This window comes from Seriola dumerili, unplaced genomic scaffold, assembly GCF_002260705.1.
Source record: "Seriola dumerili isolate Sdu_G_001 unplaced genomic scaffold, Sdu_1.0 BDQW01000066.1, whole genome shotgun sequence".
Classification (NCBI taxonomy): domain Eukaryota; kingdom Metazoa; phylum Chordata; class Actinopteri; order Carangiformes; family Carangidae; genus Seriola; species Seriola dumerili.
In genome coordinates this window covers 4,759,437-4,779,370 of record NW_019174321.1, presented here as the reverse complement: position 1 = coordinate 4,779,370, position 19,934 = coordinate 4,759,437, and the positions used below count along the sequence as shown (strand labels likewise).

Here is a 19,934-nt window from a genome sequence, read left to right as displayed (position 1 = left end):
TATGTTATACATAAGAAAATATGTGTGGGTTTGGTGTAAATAAATATTTCATACTGCTATTGTGATGTGGAATTTTTAATCTGCGCGTCACTTTAAATAACAGTTAAACACTCAAGAGAAAATATATTTAGTGTATAACAAATCACAAAAAGTACTGTCATATTTAAACATATGATGATAGACTTTGGCATATACTGTGGCCCTGTGTCAAGTCTCGACATACCAAGTATGAAAATCCATGCCACTTGTTCACCTCCATGAAGGTTTATGTGAATAATTTATGTTCAGTCTTCTTGTATTACGTCTCTGGGCATATTTTTTGTGGGGTCAGACATTAGTCCAAGTTTAGAGTCACTGAAGAAGAGAGGGTCAACAGTTGCACCCAAGGCTAAAACATGTCGGACTAGTGCAGGATGACACCTCTCAGTTTCAAAGACAAGTTCTAATTGCAATGCTAAAATAAATGTTAACTTATTTCTGATCCTTTTAACAAGACATTCAAAATAACTGTGGCTCATTAGTATCAGAATGAGGTGAGGTTCAGCTTGTTTTGTTTGCTTCTCATCTGATAAATCCAGAACAGTGTCAGAATAAATAAAAACATCCATGCTAATTGTCTAATTTTTGGGATAGACTTTCAGCACTTGAAAATCACGGTTCATTAATTTTGACATTTCTTAACATGCAAAAGATCTAAATTTAATTGACACTTACCTCTTAAATGCTGGGATGAGGATCAGGCAGCCTACATGTGCAATTAAGCTAATGGAGAGGCAGCTCAGCCCATGGCACTTCTATGTCACTTCCCATGAGACTTCCCTTTTTAATAAGAGCAGCCAAAAGCACCCTGCTGCAGTTCTAAAGCTTAAATTCCACTTTGGAGGGAGGGTTTACAGAGCTTCACTGCTGCATTTCCTCTGGTGCCCCCTTTTCAAGAACCTATAGCAGTTTAGGGCCAAAGTGCATGTCAGTAAACCTATCCCTGAGAGCCACGGTGAAAAAGCAGTGGGTTAGGTTGCTCTGAGTGTCTCTGAAAGGCTTTATTGCCTCTCAAAACGGAGAGCCCACACTCAAGAATCAGCAGGAACCTGGCTGGCAACAGGCAACAGAGAACAGCAGTTTACTTGAAAAAATAGTAAGTAGAAATGATCAATACTGGGCAAAATTCCTAATTACTAACAGATGCTTAGGTATTTCATCAAAATCCTCTTAATTCTATAAACCCATGTATGTATAAAAGTATATGTTCTATGTGCTTATTTGACAGCAGTTTGCATATATGTAATATTGTATGTTTATCAACTTTATGTTTAAATGGTACAGAGATCTAATTAGTTATTGTAAGTCAGAGTCCAAATTAAAATGGCATGCTGATTGCAACTTATGTTTCCAGTTTTTCTTAAGTTCAATACGAAGGGCGGAACCAATAATGGTGAACTGAATAGTGATGTTTATATTAGATATTTTTAAAAAGCAAAACTCATTTAAAAAGGACAATGTTGATGAAAAATCTGTGCAGATGCAAGACAACAGTGGTAGTTGATGCTACAAAAAAGGACACTTATTTGTGTTTTGGCACTAAAATCACCCCTTCACTTCTGTCCCACAAAGATCTGGGGGTTACATTACTTTGCTGAGCTTTACATATCTAATTAGCCATTTTATCACACAAAAACGACAAAGTACAAGTATGTGCTGTGCTATTAAATGGAGCTGAGAAATTTAAGACAGGGACCTGACAACTTATTCATAAATCAGTTCACTCATAACACCCCTTTGCAAAGCTATTTTTTCACTCAGACAAATATAGCTTCACAGCAGTGTACCTAGTGCACAAAACTATTAAATCTGCAGGTACTTCATCAAGTGACAGAACTGAGCATAATTCATTTTATTCTATTTCATCCATTTGTTTTATGCTTTTATGATTATCATAAGGGCTGGATTTTACCCACTGTCTGTTTTATACTTGTTTCATTTATCATGACCTTTATGAGTGATACTTGTCTTCTTCTGTCTTTGTTTAAGTGAGCTTAATAGGGCCAATTCCAATCAATCATGTTGATATGGCAATAAAGTATTGAATCTTATTTTAATCAAATTTAATGTGAATAGTTTAAGAGGCTATCAAATATAATCCAAGAACAAAAGGCTCCTGTCTATGGACTAATGAGATCAGAGATGACATAATGAGATCTTAAAAATTAAGTTAAGATTCACAGAAGCCCAGTGAGGACAGAGTGCTCATATTACATAATACTTGGCCATTCAACATACACTATAATGTTTACATCACATATACTGTATGTAGAAGTGAAATTTACATATATGATATTTAATCTAATTCAAATTCTACTTGTCAGATTAAATCTTAATAAAAGCAAATTATGTTTATGTTTCTTTAAAAATGGGATGCTCTTATGTCATATATCAGTATGCTTATTTTAATCTTATTTTTTGTAAAACAAATGATTAAATTACTAAATAATTAGTAATTATAACAGATTATTTTTCTTTACTTGCTGACACGTTGATGATTATTTGATTTGTCCTGTATGCTGTCTTGACATGATGTGACTGAAGTTTGCTCATAAAGCAATATATTGGCTATTGAGTCTGGAGTATGAAACCTGACTAATTATGTACTTCTTCAGAAGTTAATTATGAACTGATTAAAAGTGATTAAGACTATACTTCATCAATGTGACGTTTTATAGTTTCAGAAAAACTTTGATTTAATGACAACTATAGAAAAAATGAAAGACTTTTTTAACCACCCACATGATAATATTTGTCTGTAGTGACACATTTTTATTTCATCTTTTTATCTTTTCACTTCCTCCTTCAGAAAAGTCAGGGCTAAACAGAGAGAAAAACCTAAATGCAAAGATGTTTATAACTAATGTTACATTTGCAGTCAGCTACTTCCTGAGTCAGATAGATGGTTTTATGAGGTATGTGACCTACTGCCGGCAAAAGTAGGCCTGTCACCTGTAGGAATCTACACAGGGAATGTCAAGTATTTTGATATTTTGATCACAGGAATTCTTCCATTTATGGACCAGATAGAATTACTAACTCATGGCGCCTTGCACCATTTGCCTGAAATATAGATATCCTTCTCTTTGTTTAACAGTGACTTCCCACAATAAAACTGACACTTCAGTATTATGTAGCCCACTTTTTTTGTTATTGGGAAGAATAAATTATGTCCCATTACATGTTTACTGTCTCTCCAAGGATAGACATTATTAAAAATGCCTCAACATAAAATAAAAGTGGACATACTGTTAAAACAATAAGTGATATCCATTGCAGATTCGGACTATCTGGAATGGGAAATCTTATGGCTTTTAACAGTGGTCAAGATTTGTACATTAGCTCCAGATTACACTGAAATCCTATTATAAGATGTGCATTGACATGGGAACAAATAACCCTATTAAAAAGTCCAGCAACTGTCAAAGTGAAGACCAATTAAGATGGTATATAAGCAAACAATGCTTTCACTTTTTAGTATTTTAAAAGTGCATTGTAATACTTTTGTATTAACAGAAAAGCTGCTGTCAAGATGTTTAAGATACGTAAATCTAAGGATGAGGAGCCGACTGCTCCAGGGCAGGGTAAGTAACTATACGGTTTCAAAACTTCCCCTTAACTGTATGTTACTGCCAAACAACTTACATGATCAAAACTATTTGTATGCATTTGTCCTTTCTTGAGACATAGTATGTCTACTAAATTTTATCAAAGTGATTTAATCCAATAGAAATATTCTTCAAGTTCTTCATAAATAATGCAATGTATTCTTATTTAATCACAGTGAGGATTAAAAAGAGGTCAAGGGTGCCTGGAGTAATGATCACCCAATTTGTGGAAGAACTGCCTGAAGGCATGAGCACACCAGATTTCACTCGGAAACCAATTGCTCTGACGATTCAAGAAGGTAAGGGAGATTACCACCTCTAATTACACATATTAATTTCCTTTGACTGTGATGCTTCTAAAATAATAAACTCGCTGTATTATTCTTGTTGCCTTTCCTGCAGGAAAATTGGCAATCTTCAGAGCAATAGTTACTGGCAAACCAACACCAACTGTGACCTGGGTGAGAAATAATGGAGAAATTGATGAGAGGTTCAAAATCTTCTTTGAGTCAAGTTCTGGTGAACACCAGCTGCAGGTAAGGGCATTGACCATCAGTTCATCAAGAGTGGTAAACTTAACTGACAAATCAATAAATCAATCGGAATGAACAGTAGGTCCTCTTGCACTAAAATATTATTAATCATGCATTGACTGATAGATTCCAGATGTATCAGTGGATCAAGCTGATACCTACAAGTGTTTTGCTGAAAATGAATATGGAAAAGCGATTGTAACTGCTGCCTTAAATATTATTGAAGGTGAGGTCCACTATATATTAAATTAAAACTAAATAAGATAAATTACATCTGTCTCACGTCACTTTAATTTCTTCCATTTTAGTTGGCTATAAGAAGAGCAGAGCTATGCAACAATCAAGAACAGGTACACAGTCTATAATTAATTTTAATAATGCAATGTCAATCATGCATTGAACTGAAATAGTAACTATGCTGCTTATTGTGTTGTTATAGCTATCCGAGAGACACCTGAGGATTTCAAAAAGGCCTTAAAAAATACGTAAGTAATATTGTGAATTTAGAAAGGACACTTTTTTCCCATCTAGCCCTGATTGATTATTACCTTAAAGTGATTAATATTTGAATTTGTTTTTGGAGGGTTGACATGGATGCAAAAGAAGACGCAAAACCACAAATTGATGACGCGTTTTGGGATTTGTTGATGAGCGCAGACAAGAAAGATTATGAGAGCATATGTGGAGAGTATGGCATTACTGACTTCCGTGGGATGCTGAAAAAATTGAATGAAAAGAAGATTGAAAGGGAGCAAGAACAGGAAAAGGTACGATATGTTTCAGCATCATCTACATTTTAACATAGAGCACCTACACAGCCTGAAATCTAAAATAATAAGATAGAATGTCTTGATACAAGAAATGCCAACTCTAAAATTCTAATATTTGTAAGTTTTGTTCCCTGACTCCAATGACTACAGGTTGTTGAAAGACTTTGCAACCTAAAGCCCATTGAACTGAAAGCTTCTGGTGCTGCAGAGTTTGAACTTGAAATGGCACTCAAAGACCCTACCAGCAAAATCTTCTTATATAAGGTAATCCGTTTTATTTTAAATTTGTTCTTAATAGTTAATAAATTAAATGACAGCACTAAAACTCATATAACAGACTCTGCAACACAAATACATTTCATGCATGCTTCATACTGCAACAACTTTTGTGATCACTTATGTTTGAACAGGATGGCATTATGATTCCCTTTGATGCTGATACAGAGGTAAAACACGGATTGAAGCAAGTTGGGAAGAAGTTTGTGTTTAGCATCAATGGTGTTAACCCCGAGGATGCAGGATTATACCAAGTGGAGGTTGATGGAGTTAAGATATTCTCGACTGACTTAAAACGTAAGACGATGCATGAGATTAATTATCTACATACTTCTAATGTTGTAGGACAAGGCTACAAGAGTTGTCCTGTGATGGGAAATACCAGAGGTTAAGCTATTATATTTTGTGTTTTGTCTAGTTCCCTCTGTAGACTTCTTGGTCAAGATTCAAGACGTGACAGCAGAGGAAAGAGAGGACGCTGTGTTTGAGTGTGTCGTCTCACAACCACTGAAAAAGATTACTTGGATGGGCAAGAATATCGCACTGGAGCAAGGGGACAAATTTGATATCACTGTGTCAGAGGACATGCTGATTCACACACTGGTGGTAAAGGACTGTATGCTTTTGGACAAAGGAATTTATGCAGCTGTGGCTGGACTTAAATCCTGCAGTGCCTGGCTTATAGTGGAAGGTACATTTCAAAACTTTAAAATTTTATCTTTTCAGACTGTTCAACACACGTTAAACAAATATTGAAAATGTCCCATAAAGAAATGAAAATATCCTGGTACTCTGTGTTTTTTTAATCAGCTGACAATGATCCAAATGCACGCGGAAAGAAGAAAGCCCGCAAAACAACCCGAGCAGGAGGTGGTGGAGCCGATCTTCTGAAAATTGCTCAGGAACAAAATGCTAAGATACAGAAAGAGAGAGAAGAGTTGGTTGCAAAGGCAAAGGCAGAGGCAGAAGCAGCAGCTGCAGCAGCCGCAGTGGCTGCAGCTGAGAAAGCAGAAGCCGAAGCTATAGCTAGATCAGAGGCAGAAGCCAAAGCCAAAGCTAAAGCTAAGGCGAAGCCAAAGGCAAAGGCAAAGGCAAAGGCAAAGACAAAAGCAAAGGTAAAGACGGACGCAAAGGAAAACGCGGGAGAAGGGGAGGATAAAGCAGAAGGAACCACTGATGTAGGGGAGGAAGAGGAGGAAGAAGATGTAGAAGAGGACGAGGAGGAAGATGATGTGGAGGAGGAAGAAGAGTCCGAACTAGCAGAATCTACATCATCATCAGATTCAAAGCAGCAGGTAAAAGCAAAGAAGGAAGCAAAGAAGGGAGCAAAGGAGGGAGCAAAGGAGGGAGATGCTCAGGTTGCTGATACTGAAGAAGAAGACCCTGTTCAAGAGAAAAGAAAGAGAGTGAGGGCAGGTCCACTTGTCCCTGATACAGTCATTGGTGAGATACGTCAGAACATAGTTAAATTAAATTCTAAGTACTGCTATGTTTTGAATGTATTTCTGTTCAAAGTTAACAGTAAGGTTGTTTTTCCTTTAGACCCTGGAGTTTACTTCACCGGAGGACTGTCAGATGTAACTGCCATCATTGGCACTGATGCAGAACTGGTCTGCAGACTGAGCAGTGAGGAATGTGATGGAGTCTGGTACAAAGATGGGAAAGAGGTGAGAAACTCGAGAGTTGATAGAGTAATGGCTTTCATCTTTATCCCTCTGAGATCTTAGTGTGTTTACATGAGTGTGTGTATTTCAGATAACAGCTACAGATGATATCTGCATTGTTAAAGATGGGACTTATCGCAAACTAATTATCAAAAACTGCAAAGAAGATGATGTTGGGAAGTACCGATGTGAAGCTGATGGGCGTAAAACAGAAGCTGTGCTAAATGTTGCAGGTACTGTATTCAAAATCGATTTGGGGTACTCACACTGAAGCAAAACAAAAGGGCAGCCACTGTGATAATGTATACAACAATATTCTTTTCCGCCCAGCAGTTTAAAGTCTCAGTTTTGAAAAGATGTTCGTTTTTTTCTACTAGATCCTCCGAGAATTAATTCTGATGACCTCACCGACTTCATAAAACCTGTTATAATCAAAACTGGCAAAGATGCAGCCTTCAAGCTGTCCTTTGTTGGCCGTGAACCCATGAAGATCCAGTGGTACAATGAAGGCGAAGAGCTGTTGGAAGACACCCATATCAAGATTGAGAAGTCGTCTTCACACAGTCGCCTGCTGCTGACAAAGTGCCAACGCAAAACCACAGGAGAAATTAAGATTAAGATTAAAAATGAATGTGGAACAACTGAGGCCATTACGCAGCTTATTGTTTTAGGTTTGTACATCTTAACAACTGCATGTTCTCAATGTGTACTATAATACAAGACATGGATATGAGCACAGTTGTTATTCTTTTGTCTTACTACAGATAAACCAACACCACCCCTTGGCCCTGTGGATATAATTGAAAGTTCGTCAACTTGCATTGAGTTCAAATGGAGGCCTCCCAAAAACAACGGAGGTTCGCCTATCACCGACTACATCATGGAACGTCAACAAATTGGCCGAAACAGCTGGAAGAAATTAGGCAAGATTGGCCCCGAGCCTAAATACAGGGACACTGATGTGGATCATGGAAGAAAATACTGCTACCACATCAGGGCTGAAACCGATCAAGGCATCAGTGAGATGATGGAGACCGACGACATTCAGGCAGGGACGAAGGGTAGGCTTTTTTTTTTTAGAAGTCTCAAGTACTTCATGTGTCGTTAGGACTTTGTGTGAGTCAATTAAAAAGTGACTGTTGTCCCGTTTTATCTTTCTTTTAGCTTACCCTGGACCTCCTTCTACACCAAAAATTGTTAGTGCCTTCAAAGACTGTATAAATCTTGCTTGGTCAGCACCTTCTAATACTGGAGGAACCAACATTTTGGGATACAATGTGGAGAAACGCAAGAATGGCAGCAATTTGTGGGGCCTTGTCAACCCACCCGATGAGCCCATTAAAGGTACAAAGGAGACATTTTACAATTATTGACCATGCTTGGAATTGCTACGGAAGTACGGCAACTGCAGAACTAATGATGTTATTTTTTTAAAAGTGTTATCCATACTGTTTGTCATGCCAACAGAGAAAAAGTATGCAGTGAAGGAGGTTGTTGAAGGTATCGAGTATGAGTTCCGTGTATCAGCTATCAATATTTCTGGTGCTGGAGAGCCAAGTACACCCTCTGAATTTGTGATCGCAAGGGATCCAAAGAGTGAGTGACAAGCCCAAATCATCTATCATTGCTGCCTCACTGCTTAATTTTTGATAACTCAATGCTTCAACTGTTCTTAATCTTTCAGAGCCCCCTGGTAAAGTTATCGACTTGAAGGTGACAGATTCCACATACACCACCTTATCGCTGGGCTGGACCAAACCCATCGAGGAGGAAGGGGTCCAAGATGAGGCTAAAGGATACTTTGTGGAGCTCAGACCAGCAGAAAACCCAGAATGGAGTTGCTGTAACTCTAGTGCTATCATTATGACCTCATACACTATTATGGGTCTGAAGTCTATGGCCATGTACTGGGTAAGAGTTGTAGCCACCAATGAGGGTGGGAACAGTGAGCCTCAAGAGTTGGACAACTATATCATTGCAATGCCTCCTCCAGGTGAGTGATGAACTGTCTACTGTCAGAATTTGATACATTTTCCCTTCATTAAATCGCTTTTCTTATTAATTTTGTCTAACACTCTTCCTACATTGTTACAGTGAGACCTCAATTCACTGACAGGAAAATAAAGAACTTCATGGTAATGAAAGCTGGGAACACTACTCGAGTCAACTTTAACTTTCAGGTTCAGTATAATATTCATACGAAAATAAGTTGTTTTATTTAATGTCCCATCTAAAGAGACAGACTAAACACTTTGCTGCTGCTCTAGAAAAAATAGTATCTCCTGTTGTTGACAGGCTTCTCCAGTACCAACAATTACATGGCTCAAGGATGACCTGCCTGTAGGCAAGCATGTGACTGTTAGCAACTCAGACACATCATCGCAGTTAATGATCCCTTCATCAGAACGCCATGACACTGGGATCTACACCATCATTGTGAAGAACATTGTTGGTCAAGAGACCTCCAGTGTTGAGATAAGAATCACAGGTAATGCTTATCCTTATCATAAATAAGTGAAATCATTACCAAAGGTTGTGTGGAGTTATACATTATGTTTGTATAATTATTGCAAAGTGTGTGAAGGAGACAAAACACTTCGCCACATTTCTAGCATTCAGAATTAAAAGATAATAAGTTAATTTATCAATTACTCAACTGACTAAAAATCACATTTCACACATCATATTTTTTTGAGTTCAACAGTTGCGACTTCCAGCCTTTTAAATGTGAATATTTTCTGCTTCTGTTTTATATCGATGTAAACTGAATATTTTTGGTTTTTTGACTACTGATTGGACAAAAAGAGCAACTGGAGAATGTGGCCTATGGCTCAAGGAAGTTGATTAGCATATTTCACAACTGTCTGACATTTTAGAAACAAATCCTTTCCATTAATTAAGAAAAGTTAAGTTGACTTTGTATCACATGCAAATAAAAATAAGTCAATGCTAACTAGATAAAGGAAGAATACCTACAGTATATACAAAATCTTGTCCACAAAGGTGTTTAGTGTCTGCTACATTCTGTATTTACTGTGGACTTCAATGTAAGTGAAAAGTTTGAAAAGAGCTAGACTGTGTGTGTGCAGGCATTCCCTCTGTAGCCAGCAAGAACATGCACTAACACATCAAGATACTAAAAATGGTTTCCTACCTGTTTCTAGATGACCCCAAGCCTCCAGGCCCCGTGGAGCTGGATGAGAATGTGGCAGGAACAGTGACTGTGTCCTGGACTCCTTCTCCAGATGAGAAGAAAGATGACAGACTGCACTACATTATCACCAAGCGTGATTCTGTTAAGCGTACATGGCAAACCGTGGCAGACCATCTCTTCAACAACAAGTTCACGGCCATCAACATCATGCCGGGCAGGCAGTACCAGTTCCGGGTCTATGCCAAGAATGACATGGGGATGTCCAAACCCTCTGAGTCAGCAACCTGGGAAGTGAAGAGAAAGAAAGGCAGGTTTAACAACAGTGATTTAAAGTTGTGTTGAAACAATTAGTATTAGTTGATCAATTGAAAATGAAATGCCAACAATTTTGAATTTTGTTTTAGCCATTTATAAAGAAAAAATGCCAAAAAATTTGCTGCTTTAGCTTCTTAAATGTGTGGATTTGCTTCTTTTTCCTTTTGTTTTGTAAAATTTCAAATTGAATGTATTTAGGTTTTGGACTGTCAGTCAGACAAAACAAGACATGAGAAGATTTAGTTTCCGTAGCCTAAACAATCAAGTGAAAAAACCATCAGCAAATGAATCAACAATGAGAATAATTGATAGCTGCAGCCTTAACGCAGTTTAAAAGGCATCAACCGAGGTCTAAACAGATGTAGATGAGTATAGATGAATTGCTGCAAACAATACCGATTGCTTAATTAGTTGAGCCAAAGAAAATTAATTAAACACTAAAGAAATGACAGCACTGAAAATGTATCAATGCTTATGTGTTATACCTTTTTAACTTTCCTCTTGCTTTTCTTTTAATCATTCCAGAGACATTTTCTTTGAACCTTCCTGCCCCTAAGGACTGCAGCTTTGAGACGCCTCCATCATTCTCCGTTCCACTAAAAACCCACAACAGCCCAGAGAGTTACGAGTGCTACATGAGCTGCGCAGTGACAGGAAACCCCAGACCCCATGTTACCTGGTACAGAAATAACATCAGCCTCAACACCAACACTAACTACTACATCACCAATACATGTGGGGTCTGCTCCATGGTGATACTCAAAGTTGGGCCCAAGGACAGTGGAGATTACACAGTCATAGCAGAAAACCCTCTGGGCAGGGTGGAGTGTTCAACTAAACTCGTTGTTAAAGGTAAAAACTCCTTCACAGTTTTTTTTGGTACATCTTATGGTCTCACTCTCTAGTTTGATGTAACACATTCCCTTCTCCTCCTCTTCCTCCTCCAGATTAGGATGAAACTGTGCTCCCGAACTCCTGACTAAGCCTGCTCCATTTAAATGCATGGAAGGTGCCAAATTGAAATCTGTTGTTATCTGTTTGTTGTTTTGTTCTTGTTTTTTTTTTGTGAATTATTGTATTAATGTGTTTAAATACACTGAGAGAAAGAAAGGAAGAACTCTTGATAACAATCCACAAATGCAAAAAGCACTGATAACAAATGTCAAAGATTCAGACTTTAGAATTTATCTACCGCATGCAAAGAAGACTTTGAGGAGGGACATCTGAGATTCAACATTAGAGATATGCTAATCATGCACCCAAACATGTTTATTTATTGACCTATTTTTCCTGGAGCTGCGACTACAGTAAGTTTCCTCTTCTGTTTTCTGAATAAGACAGAACATTTACTGGTTCTTCTGAAGTTACCATCTCATGGATAATTGACATGAAATTGAAATTGATATGATAATATGGCTACAACTGAGTATGTTTTAGTGTGTGTATGTTTAGTGTTTGAATTATTAATCATTGTGCAAAAATGTAAATAAATCCATTCTGTTCAACGCGAACGACAGTGTCTTCCCTTTAACTTAGGTTTAATCATGAGTCTGGTGCTCTGAGCTAAATACTAGTGTTAGTGTGCTAACATGCTCAGAATAATAATGTTCATACGCAGATGTTTAGAAGGTCATGTTTAACAGGTTCACCACTACAGTTTAGCAAGGTAACACAAAGTACAGCTGAGGCTGACTGGGAAATGGTTTATTCATAAATCAAAAAACTGGACAAATTAAAATGTTGACCATGTTGGTGCCAAAGAAAAAGTCAGAGAACCAACTCATGAACTGTCATTAGGGTGCATTGTTTAGGTGCCATGGGTGTTTGCCAATGCATCTAGATGCTAGATATTTCAATAAATATAATATATAAATAATAATAAAAATAATAATAAAACATTTTGACCTGTCATGTTAGATGAAAAGTTTGGCCATGACCAAAGTTAAAAGCATTCATCCTCTGGGAATGCATGTACCAACTTTCATTGCACGGCTGACATATTTCAGTCTGAACCAGATTGTAGTACTGACCGACCATCATTACCATCCATAGAGCTTCTTGCATTTTAACCTGCAGTCTGGCTAAAAACAAAAAAAACAAACGGAGTAATATATCCTGGCCATAACTTCTGTGCTCCAAGATGTCAATATACAGACTCAGGCACTGGCCTTGTCTCTGTCTATATTTATTGTTGCATTCAGGCACAATCCAACCATTCATCATTCTGTAACACCAAATATAAATCAATGCTTGGACAAAAAGATAGCACAAATATAAAGTTCCAAATGTTGTTATTTGGCCTCAAATATACTAGATCCTTGTTTTTGTACATTTAGAAATGATCAGGTACTGAGGTACATCATTTTCTGCCTGTACTTAACCAGTATTTGACTGTGAAGTGGCTTGTTTGCTGCAATCACATTGGGTTTTGCACATAGCCGTGGTATACCGTGAGGCATTTATTGTGCCTTTCCATTTTGTCCCTTCACATGCACTGCTTCCGCTTTGCCAACTGTCACATGGCTTCAAATTTCTCTTTTACTGCGAGCATGTGTTTGCACGCTTTCAAAGGATATCGCTGAGTCTATTATGGAAAGTCATAAATGATAAAATTTCATGTGCATGACTAAGTGCAACCTTGCAAACAACTGCACATCTTCCTGTGTAAAGTCCGGGGACACACTAATATTATCAGTAGCCACATAGCATCCTGTTATTATTGACACAACTCTTGGCTGGGAGTTTACTATGGGCTTTGACATTTAAAAGCCTCTCACCCCATACCAAAAGTACAGAGCAACACTTTGTAGTGATATGCTAAGAAAAACATTACATGCAAGTCAATATAATATTGGCTGTAGATATATAGGTTTCCTTTAATTTGCCAAATTACAAGACACTTTCTTCCTTTGACAACATAAACATATGGATGCTGAAGATGCTTTTTCACAACTTAGCCAGACATTTTTAGCCATTTCATCTTAGTTTAATTATAATAACTGAATGGGATCAATGTGGTGTGCTTCAACAATGAAAATAAATACAAAAATTTAAAAAAAAAGTGTGCCAACACACAGATGAAGTTACCTTTGTACATGTTGCGTGGGGTTATGTAATGTAAGCCTGTTTCGTCATTGTTTTGTATGGCAGAATTCAAGGCTCCTGACTTCAGTGACCCCTTGCAATAAATGCCTCTAAGAACATCAAGCCTCTCATATCAGCTTCCCATGCCTGAGAACAGTCATAGTTCCTGTGCCACGCACCCACTTTTATTACACTGCTTGAAATATCCACACACACACATATTCGTGCTCAAACTGAGCATAGCTTTGTTATTACTAAGACCAATGACTGGGTTATGGTTTAAGGTGCCAGCAGACCAGACTCCATGAGGAATCTGAACGATTCCTGACATGTACTGTAAGTAAATGCCTTCAAAGTGTGTAGAAAAGATACTCAGTACATTTCTCATTTTGAAATTCTTAAAATAACCAGTAAAAGTCCTTAACTTAATCTAAGAGTTATTTAGTTATTTAAAATTATTTTTATTTTTCCTCATAAGGCTGGTGTGGCTCTGAAGCAGTTATGCCAAATTATCTGTCAGTGGGATGGTGCTGTGGATTCATATTCAGCAGTATACCTGTGATTTTTATACTCAGAATTAATGCTGATGATTGTTTCTCAGTGCTCAAGCAAAGTTGCAATATGAATATAAATCATGTTACCAGTGAATCCAACCTGCAAAGTAAGGAAGTTCAGCTTGCCAGTGGCAGAGAAGCAACAACTTGCTGGAAAGAGACACAACTGAAACTCCTCAGAGAAACTTCCACTCAATCGCACTTCTTTTTTAATAGTGTTTACTGAAGCAGATTTACAGAGAAAAGCTGAAGGAATAAAGAGAGCTGTCTTCATTGGCTGATATGTTGACGTTTCTCCACAACCGCTATTAACAGTCTTGGCATAGCTTATCTTAACTCAAGACAGGTGACATATTCATCATCATTACACAATTTTATTTCTCCCATCTATTAAAACAACAATTATCAGCCTATACGCTTGTTCACAGCTGGTCGGGCTAATAAAGTGGAGATAGCCCAAATTAAATACAAGGGGATGCGCAATCTGTTTCCAGTAGGTACAAAGAATTTAGTGGGTATGTGCTTCCTTTGTTTTTCTCCATACAGTTTTAATGCCAACAGTGAGGCTGGTCTTTTATAGATTACCTTGAGTCATAGAATATATGACTAAGTCCTCCTTTGCGGCAAATTTACATTTAAATTACTTTCAGTTAAACTGTAGTTTTTATGCTTAATAATACTTACAGAGCAGCTTCAAGTGCACCTGGTTCTGAGCTAGGAATTGGTTATAGCTGCTTTACAACAGTCTGGCCTTTATTACATGCTGGCCACCGCCTCAGCAATAACAATTTTCTCCTGCTTTATTATTAGTAGTGAAGGTTCACCAAGTGAGATTTTTCTTTGTTGTTGTTGTTGATTTCAGCTCAGACATGATACTGATTGGATATATGTCTAACTTGATGTGAAGCAAGTAAATACACAACTGATATCTCAATGGAGTATCCATAAACCTGTACTACCTTAAAGTAGTACATTAACTTCAACATGACCAGAGAGTCTGTGACCAAATGACAATTAAGAGATTAAACACTTCCTGTGCTCACACTGTTAACCATGTATTATGTTTACACTTGGTATTCAAGACTGCTCAGAGTCTCCTCAATAAACACACTGTATTTTTAGTTGGTGTCAATAGGAGTCATTAGTGCATCTAAACGTTAATCTAATGTTTTGTTGTTCTCGTATTTTCATAAGAGTGTCAACACGAGCATACTTGGCTGTCAACACTAAGCTCTGACTTCAGACTTGTTCTTACTTTCAGCTCCACAGTCCAAGTACAACAATACTGACTGACATAACTGTCACTGACAAAAGTCAAGTACAAATCTATAACTGACCTCTACATTTCCAGTAGTCAGGGAGTGAAAATGATCTGCAAAAGTTGTAAATCATAATGTGGGGAATCAGGATACCAATCATGAGGAGAAAATATTACAAAACACAGTCCTCTCAAAAATAAAATTTCACACACACATTATAGTGGACAATAGAGGCCCTATGTACAGAAATCATAACAAAAAAATGGCTTAATTCTATTCTTCAGACAGAAAATACATCTCATTTAGGCTACACCTCCTGAAGAAGCTCATGCATTTGTCAACAGGAGGCCATGGTCATGGTCATCCCGGTGTGAGGCTTGTAGCCAACCTTGGCTTTTCCTCCTCCCACCTTGCTGGAGGTTGTGATTTATGCCAAAAACAAAAAAGCAATCCCCTCTCTTGGCAGGCACCATGTCTGACAACGTGGGTGCTTGTCGCAGAGTCGTTGGCATTCCTGTAAGGATTTAATAGCTTGTAGAGCAGGGAGGCAACACTCAAATATCAGACTGGGAAGCAGAACCACTCAAGAGGATCACAGGAGTACTGAGGTAAGTTCATCATTCATCTTACATTCAGCACCAAGCTTAGATGGAGGTGCTAAGTATTGAGAGTTGGTTATAGTCTTTAACACTGAACTAATCCTGTGACTGATTCACTTTAACATGTAGTCCCAGGGGAGCAGAGTTAATGTGGCAAACTGTGGATAGTGTTTGCCTATAAACACAATTGAGCTGCCTTGTTTTAGCAAGTGAGCTGATGAGTAACAGTGCAGTATTTCAGTCTTCCATTATTCACATTATTTTTATCACCAGTTTTGCTGCTCTAATGTTTACACAGATTTGTACTTTTTTTGTTTTGTATTAATAAAATTAATTAAGTCTGTGGTTTAAATTTAAATTAGAAGTCATAGGGTTGTCTGTGTAATTTCCTATAGAGTTGAAAATGCAAATATACACTAAGGACACTAAAAGCAGTTCAAACAACAAAGTTTGAAAAGATCTTATGCGCAGTTCATTTTGTCAATTTGGCAACTTTAAAACATTTCATCAATATAATTATATCTCTGTTCTTTCAGACACAGATATTTATCTAACAAACATATAATCTTTTTAACAGACCACTAACAACTACAGTCTTTTGACAACTTCTTGGCTAGTCTTCTTTACTCACCTAACTGTTTTTTTTTTTTTAATCCATTTTTTAGGAGCATCCTTTTAAAAACTCTTATCTGTCAGTTTTAAATTCACCACAACACTGCCCAGTTCCTGCTTCCTCTTTCCACTTGTTTCTCCAGCTTTTGATAGTGCTGAAAAAGATCTTTCTACAACTAGGGCAAAAGAGGGCCTGGTAATAACCCAAATTAAGCAAAGCTGCCACTCTCAGCTACTGCACATGTTCAGCATCAATGTCAACTCCGTAGATAGCCACATGCTTTCTGAACATGCCCTTAGTAGTGACTTGCTTTTAATCACTTTTATGATGCTCTCAGTCTCTGAGTATACTGTCCAGAGCTGTATTTCAGCGCTGGTCACATGAAACCCATAAAAACCAACTCTCACTGCAAGGAGGCAGTTAGTGTAGGACCATGTCAGAAGCCAAGTACACAGAACAAGTTTTAAGCAGTGAGTGTAGCTCCAATGAATATTGAGCACACAAAATTGAACTTTGTACAACCTGGATTTTAGAGCGTACAGTGGTTTGAAAAAAAAAAAAAAAAAAAAAAAAGATTAATTAAATAGCACACGATTTGTAACCAAGGGAAGTGCTCATCATATTTATCCTAAGTATAGTTGCAGCATATTAACCCCAACAATTTTTCTTATACATAAAATGATTTAAACTCTGACTTTTTTCTGTATTGACAAACCAACTATGACTTATCAAGCGTTGAGGTGTAATAACAATCAATTACATGTCTTTTTTTTTTAAACCTCAGAACACCAGAATGAGGTGATCTACTGAGCAGGTTTCACTGCAGTATGACTCACTCATCATGTCACCAGTGATTTACAAGCATATTAAGATGTTCGAGGTGGGATGTTCACAGTTTTATGTGGCATGTGACCTATCATATGACAATCCACTTTTCTCGTCTTCCAACAGCCGCGGAGCTTCGACACCCTAGAATATCACGCGCCTATACCAGGCGGTGCAGGGTTTGTGCAAATACTATACATGAGAGAGGCTATGAGTATTTAAACATCTGACAGATCGCACTTTAATGTGTCCATTTTATCGACAATACTGTAACGGTTTTTCAACAGTTTTGTAGAACACGGAATAAAGCTGAAAAATATCATGTTATTGTTCATTCGGGAGAGTTGATGAAACATTTAAAACTTAAACCAGAGGTACCTTTATGGGCTGAAATACAGTGCAGTCTGAACTGAATTTCGATCATTTATCTTTGAATTGCTCAACTTGAATGATTGCATTAAAAAACAGAATTTGAATCACATAATTTGAATTTGTAGTGTTTAACTTGCACTGAAAAAGTGAATCTGTATAGCAAAATTTGAAATCGAATTCATTAGGTTGGAGCTGGATTCCAATAAACTCCTGTAAATTTAATGTATTGAATCTGAATGTAATTGAATATATTTGCTCTGAAACTGTATTTGATCCTACATCTAATTCAATTACCTGACAATATGGTGGTTGACAGCTGTTTGCTAGCTTGAATACAATATTTAGTTCTAAAACAACGTACTGCTAATTCATGGCAGGAAGCTACAAAAGCTTTTCAACCATCGCATAGAGCTAAAGGCAATGAGGTCAGTTAGTTGGTCAGTCGGTCATTCAGCCATGTCAGTCAGCCTGTGTGTCCGTTTGTTCACCTATTTACCTTGAGGTGTAAGGAGCTTTACAACCTAAGGTGACTGCTGTACTGCTTTTATACCCTGCTCTGCTATTAGAGCAGAGATACATAACTCTGCAGCTCAATGCACATTGGGATTGTGTCATACAGTCATACATTCTCACTACTGTGCATGTGCAGACACCTCAAATAGTTTGGTCCAGTCCGGCACAAATAGATGTACAGCCTATGGTGATGAGTGGTAGGGCTATTAGTTATAGTTCTAACTGGTGTTGTGTTAAGGAAAATTGTTTCAGAGCAAACAGTGACAGAGCTCAGACAGCATCAGCAACACTTAGTTTCCTTTAGTTTAGTAGTTTAGTTTAATTATCCCAACCAGTGCGTCACATTTATTCAGTTAAACATCTGAAGAGCAGATCCAGTCTGCAATGGGAATGAGTCGCTGACAGTTTTAATCAATTTTCTATAATACAGTTACAAAATATATAGTATGTTTCTATGTGGTGCAGACTATAATCAATATTTTGGAGCATGAGCATCTCTAAACCACAGCTATGAACCAAGGACCTGGGTCAACAAACAGTGCAGGGAATAACAGGAAATTTTTGCAGCTGCCAGAAAATATATTCTAGCTCCAGGCGATGCCCTGCGTGTTGTCAGTCACTTTCACCACGGAACTAACATTTAAACCTAAACTGTGATTGAGATGTAAATTATTGAGTCATGCAATGCAATTTACTGCAGATAAAGTGGGGGAAAGTTTTTTTTTTCCTCTATTTTCCTCTCTACTGCTTGGTTTTGGGAGGTTTACCATATTGATTGATGGTCTTGACAATCTGACCCTAATTGCCAACATATTGTGACATTCAACCTTTAAAGGAAATAGCCTGATGCTCTAGGTTAGGTAGGTTATTCTAATACGAGGACTCATGTTATCAGTGGCTACCATTTGACAAACTGTTAGCAAACCTTACTCAGAAGGCAAAGATCAACTTCCAGTTAAAGGTGCCCTGCGGAGTTTTCTTGCAAACAATGTTTCCGTTTGCAATAAGTGTTACTCACCAAAATGTATTGTGTATGTCCTTGAGGTCTCACAAACAAGTAGGTTGCATTTCCTTTCTCATAATACATTTGCAAAGCCGATTTCTTTTCTTTCTTTAAAAGATTTGAAACCAAAATAGGCTCCAACACAGAAAAAAAACATTGCTGCATGATGTTGCTGGGTATCTTTAACCATCAGTGCCAATTTATGACAGAGGCTATGAAAAGGCTGGCTAACTTGTTAAATTGTTAAATTCAAGACCAGCATAAGAAATGCTTAATCTATTTTAATTAGACTGACTGACAGTCTTGTTAGTAAACATTACATGATCTTGCTAAAGATGATGAATTCAGAGTACTGGGAGGTGCTTACCAAGTGTAAAGTAAATACATTTTCCCTGTAAGAGCAAATAACTTTTAGTCATATATCGTGTTTAGACAATGTATTCACAGTATTTAGATGTCTTTTATTCCATTTCATTGTTTTCAGTTTTTTGTCATTTTAGACGACAGCATATTTATTAGAATCAGTATTGATGAGAATTATAAATGTTACGGTATTATGGTATGGTGTGATTGTGCGTTACACAGAGTTAGGGTGCAACATTCACACATTGGATGGAGGCTTTTTCTTTTCTTTTTTTACAATCAAATACCACAGTCATGTGAAGGCAATATATGCCTTGCATGTAGTTGGCTTTCTAAACAAACAGTGACATTTCTGCAAATCCCCTTAAGCCAGAGCAACACAGAATCCAT

General features: G+C 37.4%; 2 protein-coding genes across 2 annotated transcripts; both read left to right on the top strand.

Annotated features, from left to right (window-relative positions):
- Window positions 1–3,571: 3,571 nt before the first annotated feature.
- LOC111219361 (immunoglobulin-like and fibronectin type III domain-containing protein 1) lies at window positions 3,572–4,669 on the top strand. Its single transcript, XM_022741993.1, has 6 exons — window positions 3,572–3,627; window positions 3,828–3,946; window positions 4,050–4,183; window positions 4,307–4,406; window positions 4,489–4,530; window positions 4,620–4,669. The coding sequence occupies exons 1-6, from the start codon at window positions 3,572–3,574 to the stop codon at window positions 4,667–4,669; spliced, it is 501 nt and encodes a 166-aa protein (XP_022597714.1).
- A 137-nt stretch (window positions 4,670–4,806) lies between these two features.
- On the top strand, window positions 4,807–11,311 carry LOC111219360 (immunoglobulin-like and fibronectin type III domain-containing protein 1). The gene is made up of 15 exons (XM_022741992.1): window positions 4,807–4,947; window positions 5,101–5,214; window positions 5,361–5,523; window positions 5,645–5,917; window positions 6,769–6,893; window positions 6,982–7,123; window positions 7,268–7,561; window positions 8,055–8,234; window positions 8,358–8,486; window positions 8,575–8,883; window positions 8,985–9,070; window positions 9,186–9,378; window positions 10,055–10,351; window positions 10,885–11,211; window positions 11,307–11,311. Exons 1-15 carry the CDS (start codon window positions 4,828–4,830, stop codon window positions 11,309–11,311), a joined length of 2,757 nt encoding a protein of 918 aa, XP_022597713.1. The 5' UTR covers window positions 4,807–4,827.
- The last annotated feature ends 8,623 nt before the right edge of the window (window positions 11,312–19,934 follow it).

Bases quoted from the DNA above. Each gene is read 5' to 3' on its own strand.
- LOC111219361 (XM_022741993.1), top strand. From the start codon at position 3,572: ATGTTTAAGATACGTAAATCTAAGGATGAGGAGCCGACTGCTCCAGGG. The intron at 4,184-4,306 runs GTAAGGGCATTG...ATTGACTGATAG, and splicing joins CTGGTGAACACCAGCTGCAG to ATTCCAGATGTATCAGTGGA. The intron at 4,531-4,619 runs GTACACAGTCTA...GTGTTGTTATAG, and splicing joins TATGCAACAATCAAGAACAG to CTATCCGAGAGACACCTGAG.
- LOC111219360 (XM_022741992.1), top strand. From the start codon at position 4,828: ATGAGCGCAGACAAGAAAGATTATGAGAGCATATGTGGAGAGTATGGC. The intron at 7,562-8,054 runs GTTTGTACATCT...TCTTTCTTTTAG, and splicing joins TACGCAGCTTATTGTTTTAG to CTTACCCTGGACCTCCTTCT. The intron at 10,352-10,884 runs GCAGGTTTAACA...TAATCATTCCAG, and splicing joins GGAAGTGAAGAGAAAGAAAG to AGACATTTTCTTTGAACCTT.